This window comes from Maniola jurtina, chromosome 6 (assembly GCF_905333055.1).
Source record: "Maniola jurtina chromosome 6, ilManJurt1.1, whole genome shotgun sequence".
Taxonomy (NCBI): domain Eukaryota; kingdom Metazoa; phylum Arthropoda; class Insecta; order Lepidoptera; family Nymphalidae; genus Maniola; species Maniola jurtina.
The window spans coordinates 11,360,718-11,379,560 of NC_060034.1; the positions used below are offsets into that span (position 1 = coordinate 11,360,718).

Sequence of the window (18,843 nt, forward strand, 5' to 3'; positions counted from 1 at the left end):
ATCCCTTACACATTTTTTACTGCATTTTATATATATTTAATACTGTTACAACTAGCTACACAGTACTTACAGATTTGGGTGTTTTGGATAAAAATAATTCTGTTAACATCTAGATTGCATATATTAATAATGCCGCATGTGATTACGTACGTTAGCTGTGTTCAGAATTTTTTTTGTATGTTAAATAAATAAACTAAATACCTACGAATTTGTATCGCTTATATTTTATTTTATATAAGTAGTTAATCAAAAATACTGCCACAAACAGGGAGGAAATTCAAAAGTTATATACCTCTTTTAAAATGAAATAAGCAGGTAGGTAGGTACTTATACATTTTAATTAGCTTTTGTGAATAAGACATCGAAACTTTATACCCACTTACCATATAATTTAACAATGCGTGAAAATAGGAACTAGAAGGTATTTTGTATTTTTAATCAAGACATTTTTTCTACCCAAAAAGTTTACTCATTTTTTTTATTAAACTCCACTAACATCGGCGTTTTTGTGCACAAAGTTTGGGTTCGTGTGCGCGATACCGTTATAGGTACTTAGTAGGTACTAGGTAGGTACAATATAGCAAATTTAACATTTTGAAATCTATCATTATATGTTAATAAACTGTTTATTTACCATTTATCATACCTATACTACATAGGATATTTTCGAAAATTCAAATTTCAAAATTATTACAACATGAAATCTTTATTTCCATAAAACCATTGTATTCTCTTATGGCCCGAGCACACTAAGGGTGAGATCTATAGAGCGCACTCAGACTTTGCTCAGACTTAAGACAGAGTTAAAACGAGACAGATGTATATCTCTCACATAAATCTGTCTCGTTTTAACTCAATCTTAAGTCGAAGCAAAGTCAAATTGCGCTCTATAAATCTTACCCTAATTGTAATATCCTACCCATTCCATACCACGCGCTGTATCACATCATCATCATCACCCATCCCATCAACGCTCACTGGTCCCATCTCAGAATGAGAAGAGTTTGGCTATAATCCACCACACTTACCAAGTGCAGATTGGTAGAATTCAAAACCTTTGAGAACATTATGGAAAACTCTCAAGCAAACAGGAACCTTCACAATGTTTTCCGTCACCATTAATGCAAGTGATATTTAATGCCCGGGACTGAACCCTCCGCCCTCCGAATAGGAGGCTGACTTGTTAGCCACTAGGCCAGAGTGAACTAGATGTGAGCGAGTTCTCGGTCTAGTCCTGAATCGACGATAAGTCAAATATAAGGCTATGGTAACGTACAATCGAAGAAAAATAGGGCTACTTTAGGGCTATCTGCGTCAAATGTAGTCAAAGACGCCTGCCAGTGGCGTTTTGTTAGAATTTCCCTAAAGCATAGTTTACACGGAGCCAACACTGGCTGCCAATAAGACTGGCAGCCAGTGCTGGCTTGGTATTGGCCTTGTGTAAACAGTTTTTCAAGCCAAGCCAGCGCTGGCTGCCAACGCTGGCGAGAATAGAGCGACCGTCTATTTTTCTAGCCAGTGACCTCCGCCCGCATACCCTTCGACCCCCGCGCCAGCGTTGCGGACACGTGTAGACGAGTCTCGCCAGTCACTGGCGAACGTCCGTACGGTGTGTGTTCTTTGTTGTTTTTCCAAACGTGTGCACACCAGAAGAAAAAATCCGTGAATGATTGGCCGCGTCTAAACAACAAGGGCCAGGCCAACGCTGGCTTGTCTGCAGACTGGCGCCAGCATTACTGGCTTCGTGTAAACTCTACATAACTGTTGTGAACTGTGCTCGTACGCAATCGTAGTATTTTGTCGGATGGCATAAGGTGGGTTGTGGCAAGTTTGCGAAGTTTTTAGTCTTTATTTTCATAGTAAGTAAGTATCTTGTGTTAAAATCGCGTACCTACAGTTTTTAACAACGATTTTTTTATCATTTACATACGACAGTCAAAATGATAAATTGAAACAAAAGCGCACTGATTTTAAATATCGAAGTATAAAACACGATCAACTTGATTTACATATTTACAATAGTTAAAACCCGTGGCCACATTTGATGAGAGCATCAGATGATTTTTTTTTTAATTTTATCAATGAAAACCATTTATGAATTCTAAAGAAGAACAATATATTGAAATATATAAATATGCTATCAATACTTTCTGGAATTTATTGATAATTGAAAAGTTAAAGACTTATGTATCTTACATAAATCATACAGTTTTGTCAACTTTACCACACTTTTCTAAGTTAAATAATTGTCAAAAATAAAAAGAATAAGGCCCACCGCAGCTTAAGTGGAGATGACCTAAATAAGTTTAGCAGACCAATCGTATAATTATTGATAGATATGTGAAATATATTCACGTCAATGTATCAATAACCTCATTGATCTACTGAAAACATTTCCGCTCCACTTAGGTGGATAACAGGCCTAATCAAGAGCGTGGGGGATGACATACGTAAGACTACGTCCTGATTTCTGGCGTACCTTACATGCCTTATCTTACTTAACAATATGAAATTTTCAATTGAAAGTTTTCAAATACATTCATAATTCTACCGTTATAACAATAATAAAAGTGTGAGATTGTGAACAAATAAATAAATAAATATAAATAGGTACAGTTATACATCAATTACTATTTTAAAATAGTTTATTGATAACGTCAAATGTGGCCATGGGCTATAGGGTGACTATGAAGACAATCAATATAAGACTCATAGCAGCTTTCTTTTAAATTAACATTTTGCAACTATTACGTACCTATAGATGATATGCAATGATACAAGTAGTGCTATATTTTATAACAAGTGGCTATACATATCACATTACCTTACGTAGTTTTAATTTTCTTTTTTTTTCGTAAGTATCATCTGAATTTAATTTCACAACTCCAATGTTACTTTGCTACAAATAGGAAACATTAATATGGCACATGAAACAAATTAGTCGAATATCCCTAAGGTCACTAACAAAACAGACCGCTTTCTACAATGTTAGGTATTTTAAAAGCATTTTCGTATTGGTTTATTTTAACTAATTATGGGTGCTTGAGACTGGGAACTAAAAACATGTTAGTAAATTAGTTGGGTTTAATTATTTCTAATTGATGACTAAGCTAATGAAATAATTTCAAAAAGATTTGGCTAAGAATATTTGTATTGATCGGCCAAATCTTGTTATAATTTAAAATAATATCTTTTAAACCTAACGATAAACTTTCTTGAGTGTTCAAACTAGGGTAGGTGTAATTAATTCCAGCTTTCGTCTCCTGTTCTAAATCATACTACTACATACATTGTTAATTTTTTTTACACATTTTTAAACCTTTATTATTGCCATTCTGTTCTGTGTATCAGTGTGCTACAGTAATAATACCTAAGTCTCTTTCACAAACAACTACCACATGGATGATACTAATTGAAGTTTTATCTAAGTAAATATTTACACTACAGAATTATTGCCAAGCGTTTACTCCTTCAGTTTCTACTTGAAAACTTAATCTAGTGATATATATCTCACAAATTCGTTTATTGATATTCGCCGGACTAAATTAATTTTATTAATCCAATCAATAATACGATAAACATTTCTTGTCATTTACATAATAATTGTTTTAATTACTTTTACCATAAGATTTTTCAATAATCGACTAATAGTAGTTATTTACATAATTTACAAGTGTTAACTTTACATAAGACTAGCTACAATTTCGATAGAACGTAATAAATAATTATTATCATACGTAATAAAACTATGTTACAAAATAATATAATACTACAATACTAGAAAGAAAATATTAGGCTTGAAACGAAGATAAGTTTACAGTCTTTTAAAGTTAATTAAATCATAGCCAAAAAGCTTATCGCAATATTAGTTTTGTATATAGAAAGTCTTTACTTCTTAGACAATGTTAATCTTTGCAAGGTGCGGAAGAACAGTGATTATAACGATGTCACTATTTGTAGTGCACATTAAAGATACATCGGTCTATACGTCCGTTTGGCACAAGTCGCCGAAAGCCGGCAAGGCGTGATACTACCGCGTCACTGAGTCGATTCGTGGATGAGGCGCGGCAGGAGGGTGCGTAGGCGCATGTGATCCTTGCGTACCATTTAGAAGATTTTGCCCATGTCTAAAAGAAGTAAGGCGAGCTAGTGTTCGCGTAGCGTCGTTGTCAAAGTTAGGCCTTTCATATTGATGCTTAGGTCTCGGTCTTTGCGGTTGCATCGCTTGCAATTCATCGTAACCGCAATCATCACCATAATTTTCATCTTCCGATTCGTCTTCGCCAAACGCTCTATACGTAGTTTCAGATTCGGAATTTTTTCTAGAATTTCCCCCATAACTTCTCCCTATGAGAGATTGAGTTGCATCTGTCTGTACCTTTTTGTCAGGTTTCCTTTCTTCTAAGCTCTGATTGTATCTGATTTGAGCTTTTTGCGTCTTCTCTAAGGAAGGCAAATCGTAAAATTTCAGGACATTAGGATGTCCTTGAAAATATTTTTCACTATAAACATTTCTATTGTAATATCCTCCATTGCTTGCGGGGTAGAGTTCTTCATCTGGTGCGTAGCGGCTCTCGTAATTGTCTACATTCTTGCCTCCGGGAGGGAACCAACCCTGTTAACAAATACAATATTTCATATATCTATAAAAATATACAGCACTTTATGCTGCAGACGAAACAATAAATTAATAATTCGTAACAATAATAATTATCATAATATATTGTAACTGCTTACCAAAGAACTGACGCACTGTCGGGTGTTGGCCACTAGTGTAACCGAAGCATAGGCGGCGGGGGATGTTGCGGTTTTGCTCGTGTTCCATTCATTTCCATTTACTCTGGAAGTTGTTACTTCAGCATATTCGGGCAGTTGTTGGGTCACTTTGTCGTATTCGGAATTGGTTTTTTCTTTGCATTGACTCGTTTGATTGCCAGACATACACAGTCCAGGCTGATTTTCCATCCATAAAAGTGACTCAGTTTTCGTAACTGTATTTTTGTTGTAACAACTACTGAGTGGGTGTGATAAAGAGACAGCCGCTTTTATGTTCATCTGAGTCACTAAACTTGTACCATTTGAATCTAAAACAAACAAACAACTATAATATGTACCTATAGGTATTCAATTTTCACCTGCATGTTTACTGGGACTGGAGATCGGATAAACTAAAGTAAAGGTATACGAGCCACAAACAAAGTTAATAGAATTGGCTTAAAGGTAACTGGGTGAATCAACAAACGAATTGGCTCGAGGAAACAAAATAAAAAAACATTTACATTTACTGGGTCTTTATTTTTCGGATTTGTATCATTCCTTTGTGCCTGCCAACATGAATGCGAAATGAAAGAGATCCACTGCGCTAGGAAGAGAGGACTCGTGCTACCTTTCAACTTGAAAGTAATCTAGCATCCTCCCACCCCTCGCATGGCAAAACCTCCATCAAACAAACGCTCGGCACCCTTACCACCCTACGACACCCGTGGAATGTTTTTAATTTTGAAATACTGATGCTGATTCTAGGGAAAAATTTAAGTATGTCGTGATAGTGTTTCATTCTTGTTTATTTATATAACTAGAGGATGCCCGCGACTTCGTCCGTGTGGATTTTGGTTTTTAAAGATCCCGTGGGTACCTACTGTTTGATTTTTCGGGATAAAAAGTAGCCTATGTCAATTACAGGGACGTAAGCTACCTCGGTACCAAATTTCATACAAATCGGTTAAGCGTATGGGTTTTTGGGAATCCCGTGGGAACTCTTTGATTTTCCGGGATAAAAAGTAGCCTAATTCCATCCCCGGGATATAAGCTAACCTGTACCAAATTTCGTCAGAAACAGTTAAACTGTTGGGCCGTGAAAAGGTAACAGACAGACAGACGGACAGACAGACACACTTTCGCATTTATACTATTAAGTATGGATAAATAAACTTTTAAATATAGTTATACAAAGAACAAATCAAGTTTGCTTTACCGTAGATATTTGGAAGAGCTGATTTTTTCGCAAAAATATTGTGTCTTCGGATATAAATGATGCCACCAATTATTATTATTTTGAATAGAACAATTGCGCCGATCAACAAGTAAAACCATGTTTCCATTACAAAATCTCCAGCAACAATTGAGACTTCTCCATTATTGGGATATCTAGAATAAGAAAACAAAATTGTAATAATGAAATTGAATCAATTCTTATACCTATTTAATTATATGACAGTTATGAAAATGCCATACCTTGATAATGGGTCTAATCCAACAGATCGCGAATCAATATTCAAGTAGACTTTTTGACTAAAGGGTCCCAAGCCAACTATAGTTTCTGCTGCAATTTGAACTGAATAACTGACTCCAGACGTTAAATTAGTCATAATAAGGCTAGTAGCTTGATGAACGGTAGTATTTATAGCTACCATAGACTTGTTAGCTGGTATATCTAACCAATTTAATACTACATTGTACCCTACAATGGCACCATTCTGTAAATCAGGTTCTGGAGGATGCCATTTAAGATGCACAGTTGTTGAATTATAAATATACATTTCAATATTCGTGGGTGGTCCATCAGGAACTGCAAAAAAAATATTAATATTATTAACTACTATGTTAATAATAACCTACTACATTATATGCATATGTTATATTAATCTCTTGCAACTGTTTAAAAACACAACAACTAACCATCATCTAGCGTTTGCGCCGCTCTGGAATTTGAAGGCTTTCCCTCAAATTTCTTATAAAAGGGTACAAGAAAGAATTCGTATTTCGTGTACTTCCTGAGTGATGTTATTTCATATCCGGAAACATCGTTGGAATGCAGAATAGTTTTCATTTCATACTCGATTGTTTGGTTATCTAAGGGTTTGAAGTAAATAAAAAGTCCTTCGAGGTAGTAAAAATTAAGTATTTCCCACATAAGTTTTATTGTTTTAGAGTCAATGGGCGTCGCCTCAATAAGTTCAACAATATTATCAGTCATTATATTTTTTCTGTACTCAGTATTATTTGAAAATATTCGTCCCTCCCATAATGAATTGTTATCTTCACCAACGGTCACAGCCTCTGAAACTGGACTTGGTCCAGACAGACCATGTGAATTTTCTGCTCTTACAATAAACATATAAGTTATCCCAGGAATTAAAGATTTCACTATGTAGTGTGTCTGATGGACTCTTTTAGATACAACGACCCATCCTCGAGAATTTCTAGGAGTATTATTTCCTGTCAGAGATTCTTTTGAAAACATCTCCACTTGGTATCCAATAATGGAAGAAGAACCAATTTTATTATTTTGGCTCCACGTTATAGTCACACTGGTATCTGTGATGTTATAAATTTGCGGTTTCGTTGGCGGGCCAGGTAAAGCAGATGTATCAGCTGCTCTGAAGAAATGAATATTTGGATTGGTTGGACTATCAACTATCAATACTCCGCTCCAAACGTATTTTCCATGCTTGGATGAGGCGACACAAGTATAAGTACCGCTGTCATCTTTATCCAAATCTCTTAAAATAAGTGTTCCATCAGCAGAAATATTTCTTCTGTGATTTTGTATTAATGCTTCCCCTTCGAAATACCACGCAATGATTGGTTCAGGTGTGCCGTTAGCCGTACAGGGGAAAACAGCCATCGATTTTATAGGTAACGTTTGGTTAGAGGGACCGTTTGTTATGATTGGCGGTGGGCGGTCATCGTCTGACGTCACGCTTAGTTTTCCTCTAACAAACGAACTGCCAGCAAAGTTAACCGCTGAACAAACTATTGTGTGTCCGCTATCATTTTTATTTGTACCGTTGATTGTTAAAACAGTTACGCCATCCGTTAAAGCCGAAGCAAGAAATTTTCCTTTGGAAGTGCCTGGTAGCATAATAGTTCTATTGCCTTCTAAACTCCAGAACATTGTAGGCTCAGGTTTACCAGATGAAGTGCAAGTATAAGTAGCTGGAAAGCCACTTTCTACAATAACTGAAGTTGGTTTCAATGTTACCGTTGGTGGATCTGGAACAAAAAATCGTCTTTATTTTTCATGACTCATCATTGTTTGATTTCAATAAAAAAAATCTAAGATATGAAGTTTTTTTCGAATTATATAAAACTAAGCAACATAATTCATTAAATACGTTTAGGAAAATTTATATTATCATGAAAACTAACTCACCGTAAACGGTCAAGTATCCACTCGCACTCACAGCACCAACTGCATTGTCAGCTTCGCATGTGTACTCTCCCTCGTCACTTAGAACAATATTGTCAAGCCTGAGGCTCCTGTCGTCAAGGACTTTGACACGGCCGAGTGGCATGTTACCACCGCCGGCTGTCCTCCGCCATAGCACGTCAGGAAGGGGATCGCCACCCACTCTGCATTGGAAGGTAACACTCCCGCTAGTTTGTGCAATTACATCCTCTGGGCCAGCGATCAAGTATGGCTTAACTGCACAAAAACACTTAAAATTATTAAGAGTAAAAATCTACACATTCTTTTTTTTCTACAGTAATACACAAACAAAGTAACAGCGCAATTTATTTTATGCAAATTAATTGAGTGATCTGGGCAGATTTGCAACAAAATTAATGTATTTTTTAAAGAAATACAACTTCAATAGATAAAAAGATATTTCCTGTACCTTTTTTAGGGTTCCGTACCTCAAAAAGTAAAAAATAACCCTTATAAGGAAATAAGGAATACTTTGTTGTCTGTCTGTCTGTCCGTCAAAAAACCTATAGGGTACTTCCCGTTGACCTAGAATCATGGGCAGGTAGGTAAGTCTTACAGCACAATTAAAGGGAAAAATTCGAAAACCGTGAATTTGTGGTTAGGTACTTTACAAAAAAAATGTGTTACGTAACAAAGGATTAGCAAAAAATGAATATTCCTTTCCTATACGTTTATCTTTCATTAGATTACCTAAAGATAAGAGTAGTACGAGTTTAGTTATTACTTAGTACTTACTGTGTATTCTAAGCGTGGCGACAGCAGATTCTCTAGTGCCAGCCGCATTCCTTGCAATACATTGATATCTGCCAGCGTCAGTTTGCCTCGCGTCTTGTATTACGAGACTTCCGCCGTCTACTAAATGCATTCTGAAGCAATACCATATTACATAATAAACTATGTATACATTAAATAGGGTCTTTTTACTATTCAATAATATTAAGAATTTCATTTTCATTACTTCGAACAAAGCTCAAAGTAACAAAGTCATTCAAATATTGGGCGGAATAATTCAATAGGAAATTAACATTTAATAAAGGGTCCGGCGAGTCAGAACTATTCAGATTTTTACTTGATTGCTTGTCGAGCTCTTCAAATATCCCCTTCTTTATGACTTTGATGTAGTCTCCCTACTGTTAATTATTTTCATGCTTCGCCATACACGACGTACCCTCAAGATGTTACCTAACGCCATGCCTCATCAAAATTCATAGACAACGACTGGAAATGAATTGGCAATAAAACTTTTTGCGGAATTCAATTTGATGTTAGCGGAGATTGTTATTCAATAAGCCGAAAATATGCCGCGTAACTCTAACAAAAAAGGTGCGATATTATCCTAAACAAACAACAAGTCATTTTTTACTTTCACCAGAGTAAATTTATTGATCTGACTTTCTATACTGTAACTCCGAATGAATATTAAAGTATATGTTTTTGATGATTTTTTTTCTGGCGTGAAGAAGTTTTTAAGTAATAAATATCTATTCTAGTTTCATTTCACTCACGGGACATAGAAATCATGCAACTTTATACAGTAGAGATTCACAAGACTATCGTGTTTCCACCGTTCCATTTAACTACAAGTGCTCTTATCGACTACCCTCGATTCTACGTAAAGTGCGCTCTATCGAACTGGCGAGCAACTTTCATTGGATATCCCAAAGCTCCACATTTTAATATATCTGCCAACTTTGGCAGCTTTCCGCAATCCAAAAGTTTGTTACGAATGGTCGTTTAGTGCCCACATAAGTTATTCACTTAGGTTGGGATATTGAGCTGAGTTCGTTGACCTACTAAATTATTTAATTTTACTTTATTTTATTTTAGATATGGTTCTCCCAACCAAATTTCGGCCGCGGGGGCCAATCTCTGTAGAAAAGGCTTCATAGATATCATAGTGTGTAAAAACTGTGCTTTCTATTCCCTCACTTTCATAGCCCGATGGAATGGCAATACGACACGACCGGAGAAAGATTAGGCGCAGGACCGATAGCTTTACGTGCTCTCCGAGGTACGATAATGAAAAACCACCAATTCCCTAACTCCGGGTTAGTACTGAGATTTTTTTAACAGAAAACTTGATTAATTTTTTGCCCAACCCGGGAATTGAACCCAGGACCGCCGTAGTCGAACATGTTAACAACTAGACCAATAAGGCAGTTTAGACATTTTATACAAAGCTTACTTTATTCATCATCATGATCAACCGATCGCCGGCTCACTACTGAGAAGGGTTATGACATTACAAAAAATATTTTTAAGGTGAAAAAATTGTGATGAAAAATTACCTGGAATCACCATCAAAGTGTAAGATTTCTCTGTTCTTTTTCCAATAAACTGTGGGTTCGGGAGAACCTCTGGGTGGGGAACATTCTAATATCACTGTTTCCCCTTGGGCCGTCTGGGTTGTGACAGGTTCCAATCGAAATTCTTCACGAATAACTATAAAAAAGGCATCAGTTTACATAAGATTAGAAGTAATTAATGAATGAAAGAAAGAAAGAAAATTATATGATTTCTATGGTAGTGTCAGAAACAAACACAATAAATTGTACCTACTTAATATGTTTATATGTGACAACACCCGGAATGGGTGTACTGCAGCTTTATGCTCTATATAAAAATAATATGCGCAAATATTTGATATTCCAGGGCGCTGACTTCCAGCTACCCGGGTAGCCCGGGAAAAAACAAATGGTAGTAACTTTAACAAATCTACATAAATAATTAACTATTAGGTACATAAGATGACTGTTAGTACTAAATAATACATATATAAAAATTAGCAACTTTAGCAACTTTACAGTAGATCTTGCTGCCTTCAGAGGTTTTGTTTTTGCCGTAAAGTTGCCTTTTGAAGTCTGTTGGGCGGTATATTTTTGAGGTTGCGTTGTTTCTGACTGGCTTGCACGACGCATCTCTCGATTGTTTAGAGAATGGCTTCGAAATGTTAAAACCGAAATGGTTAACTTAAGCGACGATAAGTAGAATCCAACTCACCAGCGACGTGCAAAGTAGCGTTACGACTCCTAGCTGTTCCATACGGATTAGTAGCTTCACACCAATACACTCCTGCATCCGAATGGGCCCGTCCATGGGTTGCTCTTAAGAAGAACAGTCCTCCAGCTGGAAGGAGGCTCCTATGGGTGTCAGACACCACAAGCACTCCACTTTTGTACCATCTTATTGTAGGTGCTGGGGAACCACCAGCTCGACAGTTGAGTGTCGCGGGTTGGTGTCGAGCAACCGTTACATCTAGCGGTTGCTCGATAATGTACGGTGCTTCTCCGCTACTCATGTAGTCATCGCTTAGACCTCCATCTACGGAACCTGTTGAAAACACAACAATATTAATGAAGATGGAGAAACTACTAACATTATCAACAAGAGTTGAAGACTATTCAAAGCAAATTTGCGCGATTTTATCTGCGTGAATTTAGATTATTTAAACAACCCGTAAGGATTTCTAAACATCCTTTCTTAGTATCTAGACGTAAGGATTAAGAACGAGAAGAACATGTAGAATCTAGTCTACGTTATTGAGAGAACCTATATGGAAATCTTAAGTTTTTTGACAAAGTGGTCAATATGCATGTACATAATATATTCAAGTAGATCTGGCTGACTGATATACCTATTAACGTAAATGTGCGAGATATGCTTTAGATAGCTTTGTGCTACTTCAGTTTAGATAAAGTTTATTTTTACCAAAGTTTGGATATCCGTGAAGACAACGTGCATAACAAACATTAGTTAGTTATCATTATAAAATAGAGACCACAATAATTACTTCAATACAAATATTGGTACAACAGCAAATCGTTACAAACATACTTAGTGAAATTCCACTTCAGTTAATGTAAGAGTACCAAGGTATTATTTTAAACTCAGCCAACAATAGACCACGGTAGGCTTCCACATATATTAATAATGGGTGGAGTGCGTCATTCTCAGCTACTTTAAAGCGGTGCACAATAATAATGAGCCATAAACACAGGCTACGGCCTACGTCCCCCAGGATCTTGTATGGGACCCTCACTATTTTACTCTGTTTACAACGAACGAGCGCAGATGTTAGTTTTTGACACTTGAATTGATGTATATCTTTTGTGCCTCAGGCCATTATTATAGCGAAAACCTATCGCTGAAAAAAATTGCCGATTTCATCCAATATGAACCGATACTGGGACTCGATATTCGTGTTACAAAACAGGGATTGCCTCTATTGTGCAAAATAATTGTGTTTATTTATTCACGTATTACGATTTGCAATTGTGTGGTGCGATGGTAGAGCTAATCTATAATTGAATCTTGAACACATTTGTTATCCTTCGATTTTTTCTCCCTTGTTGATATTCCAGATTACTTTATTTTTACTTGACCTAATTTGGATTTTTTTTTAAATTCCGTAAGCAAAATACGATTTCTTCCCGCTCGATTAAGTGTGAAATATCCGCTACGGGTAGGATTTGATTTTCGGACTTTCAAGTTTCCTTGATATTGAGCCATACCTGCGTAGTGATAAAACCAAATTCTACGTACCTTCAAAGTACTATTTTCTGCCCTAGGTACATATATCTATGTATATGTTACTTTGATGAACTGAAAAGTGAATCCAGTGAAGTTTTGCATTTAACTCGATATCTAATCTGCATGTTAATGTTTATCTTTAGTTTATGAGATCCTATAGAACGTTGACAAAACAAAAATGAAACAAAATAGTTTATTACCTCTAATAAAAAGCACAACATTGTTACATAATTACATATCTAACTAATACTTTATACGACGTCTTAGATCTTATAGCAAAAAGAGACCAAAACGATAAAAGATTTAGCCACGTCCATAAAATATTGTTTATTTTGATCTCGATACGTTATTTTATCGCACATAAAACTAAAGTTTATAGCTTGGCCTTGCGTTTGAACTATCGATAGGTATATCGGACGGAAAAAATTCCGATGAGTTACAGTGAAAGCCTATAATATCTTAATTTATTATTCATAATAAGTAATATTCACAACTTCTGATACAACACGGTTTTTTTATGCTCAAAATCTTAAGCATATTATCCTAAATTACCTACATAACTTAATACGAGTATAATATAATAGCGCTGAGAATACTATTTTGATGTTATATATTTTGTTAAATGATAGTGAAAATTTTTTGATTTCGACAAATTTCAGTTATTGTAAAATAAATGTAAAAAATAATCCAATGATAACATAGTATTCTCTCACGTTGGAAGCAAGTGATATTAAAAATAACTCAGAGATAATGATATTAGATTCTAGAGAGTTTCTACGGAAAACTTTATTGAGTCTGATTTAATATTAAAATAAAATAAAAATTAATTTATACGAGACGCGTTCGGGAGCGTTCTTTCGAAGGAGACTCTTCATTCTATAAGTCGTGACTCGTGATGTCAGAAAAGAACTGGACAAAAACAAATAAATAAACTGCAGCTCTATCAAAACGTCCGCGTGGCGGCTTAAATGGGAAACCCATGTAACTATAACCGATTTTTTTTAATTTTTTTTTTCGCAACGCGTGTCAACATGTGCAAGTAGTATAAATTAGCTGGGGGACATAACGCTCCCTCGCGAACTTTTTTAACAAAGATTTTTGAACAATGGCACATAACTACACGCGTGCAAATGAAAAATCACTCCCTTTGCCGTTAGACCTCTTCTATGTCGCTTGTAACTGTGAAAACACTTGGATTTGGATCATTAATTTGCTGCCAGCGATCTCTATTCCTGTCATTTGTGTCATTTCTCACTGTTTCCTTTTACTACTTCCTTATATAGAAACCTTCAGAAAAATCTGTATTTTGTGACCTTCACTTTTTAGGCTTCCGTATCTCGAAAGGCAAAACGGAACCCTTACATGATCACTTTGTTGTCTGTGTGGCACTTGCCAAGTTGCCAGCAGGCCTGATTGCAGCCAAGCGCTAGTCTATTAATTAAAAAAATATAGTAATAATTTCAAATAGTATTACATACTATAGATATTATTATTCTAGTCTACATAATGGTAACACGAGATTTCATAATGATGTTATATTTTGATTTCCAGCTGTTACAGGCGCATACATTTTGATACAAAAACATGAAAAACCGGCATTGATATTTTTCATGTTTCATGGCATGTGGACTGAGTTAAACTCAACTTTCTTATTTGCAATAAAATCATTAGTAGAATACGAAATATCTTTTTTATTCAAATCTAAGTATATTTCAAATGCATTCTTCTGAACATTTTTGTTTAAAATATTTTCTTGTAAAATAATAATTAAGTAATACATTTTGATCGCTCAGTGTTCTCAAATTGAAATCTCTGGCACTCAGAGTTTATTAAAAACTGAGTAATTAAATTGATTGTTTGAAACAAATGGAATTAAAATGACTTCAGGAAGATATTCTCGAAAACATTAGGAATAAACACACACAGTAAATGAATAAGCTGGTTTCCAATTCCGTGGTGTCACACAATCGCTTCACACGTACTTAAATTAATGGTCATATTTGTGTTACTATTAATGTCTCCAGACAACATAAAACAGTAGACAAAGTCTTAATCACTGGACCTAGAAATTTTAAAAAAGAACATGTTCATTAAGTACCTACTACAATGGCACTCAAGAATAACTCAAAACAACCCCCGACACAAAAAACTCTATAAGAAAACTAGAAAAGAGCTGATAACTTTCAAACGGCTGAACCGATATTCTTCGATTATGGCTAAGAGCACTCACGATCAAGCCACCTTTCAAACAAAAAACTAAATTAAAATCGGTTCATTCGTTTAGAAGCTACGATGCCACAGACAGATACACAGATACACACGTCAAACTTATAACACCCTTCTTTTTGGGTCGGGGGTTTAAAAGCAAATCCACACAGATGAAACCGCTGGAAAAAAATTCATGAATAAATATTGATTTTTGTATTATGAAGATAGTCTGCTTTTTTCTAGGTATCAAGAGACACATTGATATCTTATTTCCTAGCATCAAGTATTCGTACCCTACGTAATTCGATAGTCGTTTGACCTTCGAATATCTAATTCTAATGACCGTGATTGGCTCCCTAAGGAGGCAATCATGATTTTTCGAATTTTGAACACGTGTTCAAATTTTGGGACCCTCTGCAATGTGACGCTGGCCCGTTATTACGCTATTTCATATAATAGAAACATTTGATAATTGGCGTCATTTAGCACCATTTGCTACTAACGACGAATATTATCCTGGGTAAAACTGATTTGTATCTGCTAAATTACTGGATGCATAAGGCAAGTAGACAGCTATAACTAAACTAACTACCTATAACTAAATAATGGAATCTATTCTTTTATATTTGGTCACGTTCTGTAATTTCAATATTTTTGAATAATATTTCACAAGTTCGTGGATTGAAACGTTGCGACAGGCAGCTGTTGAATCGATTTATTTGGAAGTCTGCACATGAATTCGGTTACCATGACAAATAGAACATTACAATTTATTATTAGGTATGAATGCTGATTGTGAATTGATATTGTAGTGATTGTTAATTGATATTGATGCTGGGTACATGGTTTCATTGACATCTTCAAACTTCTCAATCACAGATAGAGGATATTACTATCGGTTATGAATTATATTACACATTACATTACAATAGAGTATTTTATTATATTTTATATATATTATATTTATTCGTATTTGACATGTTTTCCTCTCTCGACTATCTTGGTCGGTTCAAATATTATTATATTATGCATAACTATTTATTATTATATTATTATTGTATGTAAGCATTTTATTTTGGTATTTATTGGAAGATATTTGTGTAAATATTATTGTTGCACTTGTATTAACCATTTTATAAATCTAGTACCATGGGACCTATTCCACGTATTTATGCACCTTACTCACAACCTGCACGGGGAAGCTGGAAGAAATCTCTGTTTAGAGATAAGCATTTCCTTTGTACATAGCTTAATTTATCTTAACTTTGTAACTACAACTTTGGTACATGAAAATAAATATATATATATATATATATATATATAAATATATATATATATATATATATATATATAAATATATATATATATATATATATATATATATTGTTAGTTGTGATACAAAACTATTTAATAAGTATAAGTTTTTCCATGATTTGACATATTTTCTTAAATATCGAATAATAGCTCCAAGTTCAAGAAATGTCACGGCTAATGAAATAGCACTTAAACTTTACGATGCAAAAAAACGAAACACTGTCACACATGTGTTGAAAATTAGCCGTCTTTATGCAACGGATGGCCGGATTAGCCTAATATGAATTTCGTGAGATTCTTGTGTTTATCTTGCGAGGCGTTCTTCTAATGCAGAGACAAATTGTTGACACAGTGTCGTCTTTCATAGGGTCCCCATACCTGCGTAAAATGGGAGCAGCCTTACAGCAAACAATCGGACATAACCGATTTTGCTAGCCGTTGCAAAACCATCGTCTAATTTTGAGCTTTATACCATTGAAATAGGGTTGAAAGGATAGAGAGTTTAGAATTTGGCAAAGTAAAGTTCAACGTTGTGGGAGCTGTAGCCATTTCTCTATAGTAGTTTACGGAAACGTTGGCGACAGTTGTGATGTTTCTTTTCTTCTCAATTTGTTTTCTCAGCATGCCGACGCGTGGACAGTTGAAAAAATATAGACATTGATAGTGTGTTTTTGATACTGATATACCTATTTTTATTTCTATAAGTATATGTAGGTACATACTATATTTATTTTGAAAGTGAATGAAGATATAGGTATCCCAACAATTGTATTTAAAGTATTAGCGGTCAATAAAGTTGCAGAACTCTTGTAAAGATTTTGGAGTTTGTTGCGTTTAAATGAAACAAAATTTTAAGCTTAATGAATGTTTCATATATATCAGAATAATAAATAATGTTTTCTAAATAAACCAGAAGGTCCTTTATGAAAAGAAGTAGATATTCACAAGAATTCTGGTAGGACTGACTGCCTTTACAAAAAATACATATGTAGAAACATTTTGGCATTACGCAATCACAGATTTAGCAAAAACGAGCAAAACGTATATGGCGGCACCGAAAACACTTAAGCAATCTGTTTTTATCTGCTTCTGAACTGTCTCCATTAATACCGGCAGATAAAAGGGTATAGTTTGCAAGTTGAAAGCTATCTGATCGGATAAGTGCTTAAAGCGACACAAAAAATATTTTAGCGATCGACCGTCCAGATAAAGATTTGCTTGTTAGCAGTGACGTGTGTATTTAAAAAACGATTCTCAATGATAAAGAGAGGCTCCTGTTTGCTTACGTATGTTTGAGTAGGTATAACAACGTATATTTTCGACCTGAATTTTATGATTTTCGATCGTAACCTCTAATTTACTACTCGCGCTCTTTTGTTCAAACTTCCGCTTCTATCCATTCAAAACAAGTTACTGCTGGATCCGTATCGATGCTTTTAAATCGGATACTATACATACATTAAATATTAGTAATAGGGGTCAAAATGTGTCAATATTCATAAAATAAAAGTCACTTTTGTTCGAAATCAGATTGGAAATACGAGTCATTTTTCAAATAATATCATCTCATTTACAAAGATTTATACGCATGGCTATTGTATTCGGAGTACTTCGGGCGATTGATTCTTTTTATTTTCATTTTTTTTAACCATATTTCACGCAGCATCCATCACACATTAGATACAAAAGATAGGCGTCGTTTAACATTAGCTTAACTTCTTTACGCTTTGATAACCGCCTGGGGCGCGGCGTTTTTATTCATCGATTCCTGAACCACAGCTAAAATAAATATACTGTAGCGTGACTTCTCTAACTGGGGGAATATACATCATTCTGTTTGGTAAGTTTGTAGTCTGTTCCAAGTTCGGCTGATTGTAAAATATATGCAATAGACAGATGCGTCACTAAATCTCTGCATGTGTGTTTTGTTAAACTAATGAGTTTTGTCAATAAGTTACGCTTTCGTTTACATTTTTATAGCACCCATGGGATTCATTACGTTTGTAGGTTAGACATGGTTTTTATCACATAAGAAGTTATGATCTTCTTTTTAAATAGATTATGGATGTTATGGATATTTGTATTTCTTTAATAATTTTATTTATCGACGTAATTAATTAGCATTTCGTAATAGATAAATCTGCACTAGATAGGAGATATTTGTAAAACACTCACCGGTGAATTTTGACTACCTAAAGAAATCTATTAGACCCTTCTTTTTTCGCAAGAATTCGCAGGACAATTCTCTCAATAGTTACTCTAAAACTGCGACATATTGAAGGTAAGTAGTTATTTTTCTAACGACATTCAGCTAAGTGGTGGCTTAAATCCAAGATGGTACGATGTGGCACTAAATATCTAATAGTCCGTAGGGCTGCCAACCTTTCAAAAATTCTCGCATTACAGCCTAGTTACTTACCAAAAGCTTTGTAACGTATATAAACCATATTGTTTATCTGTTATCTGTTGAGTACTGTCTGTTGATACTCCTGCTTGACTGTTATTTGAGCGATTGTAGAGTTCTATTATTAAGAAATGATAATAACAACAATTCACTACAATTTGACTAAGTTGTTAGT

At 34.9% G+C, this 18,843-nt stretch overlaps 1 protein-coding gene across 3 annotated transcripts in view; it reads right to left on the reverse strand.

Moving 5' to 3' along the window:
• Positions 1 to 1,767: 1,767 nt before the first annotated feature.
• The window catches only part of LOC123866411 (roundabout homolog 2-like), a 70,080-nt gene continuing 53,004 nt past the window's right edge, over positions 1,768 to 18,843 (reverse strand). For 2 of the 3 annotated variants that reach the window (XM_045907962.1, XM_045907963.1), the window contains exons 3-11: positions 11,213 to 11,542; positions 10,501 to 10,654; positions 8,948 to 9,078; positions 8,156 to 8,428; positions 6,679 to 7,995; positions 6,235 to 6,568; positions 5,975 to 6,147; positions 4,738 to 5,084; positions 1,768 to 4,615 (exon numbers count right to left, since the gene is read on the reverse strand). In XM_045907962.1, the coding sequence (XP_045763918.1) occupies positions 4,031 to 4,615; positions 4,738 to 5,084; positions 5,975 to 6,147; positions 6,235 to 6,568; positions 6,679 to 7,995; positions 8,156 to 8,428; positions 8,948 to 9,078; positions 10,501 to 10,654; positions 11,213 to 11,542 (3,644 nt within the window). In that variant the 3' untranslated portion in view covers positions 1,768 to 4,030. Of the gene's footprint in view, positions 4,616 to 4,737; positions 5,085 to 5,974; positions 6,148 to 6,234; positions 6,569 to 6,678; positions 7,996 to 8,155; positions 8,429 to 8,947; positions 9,079 to 9,281; positions 9,374 to 10,500; positions 10,655 to 11,212; positions 11,543 to 18,843 lie in introns of those variants that run through there. The other variant, XM_045907964.1, reaches the window with a different exon arrangement.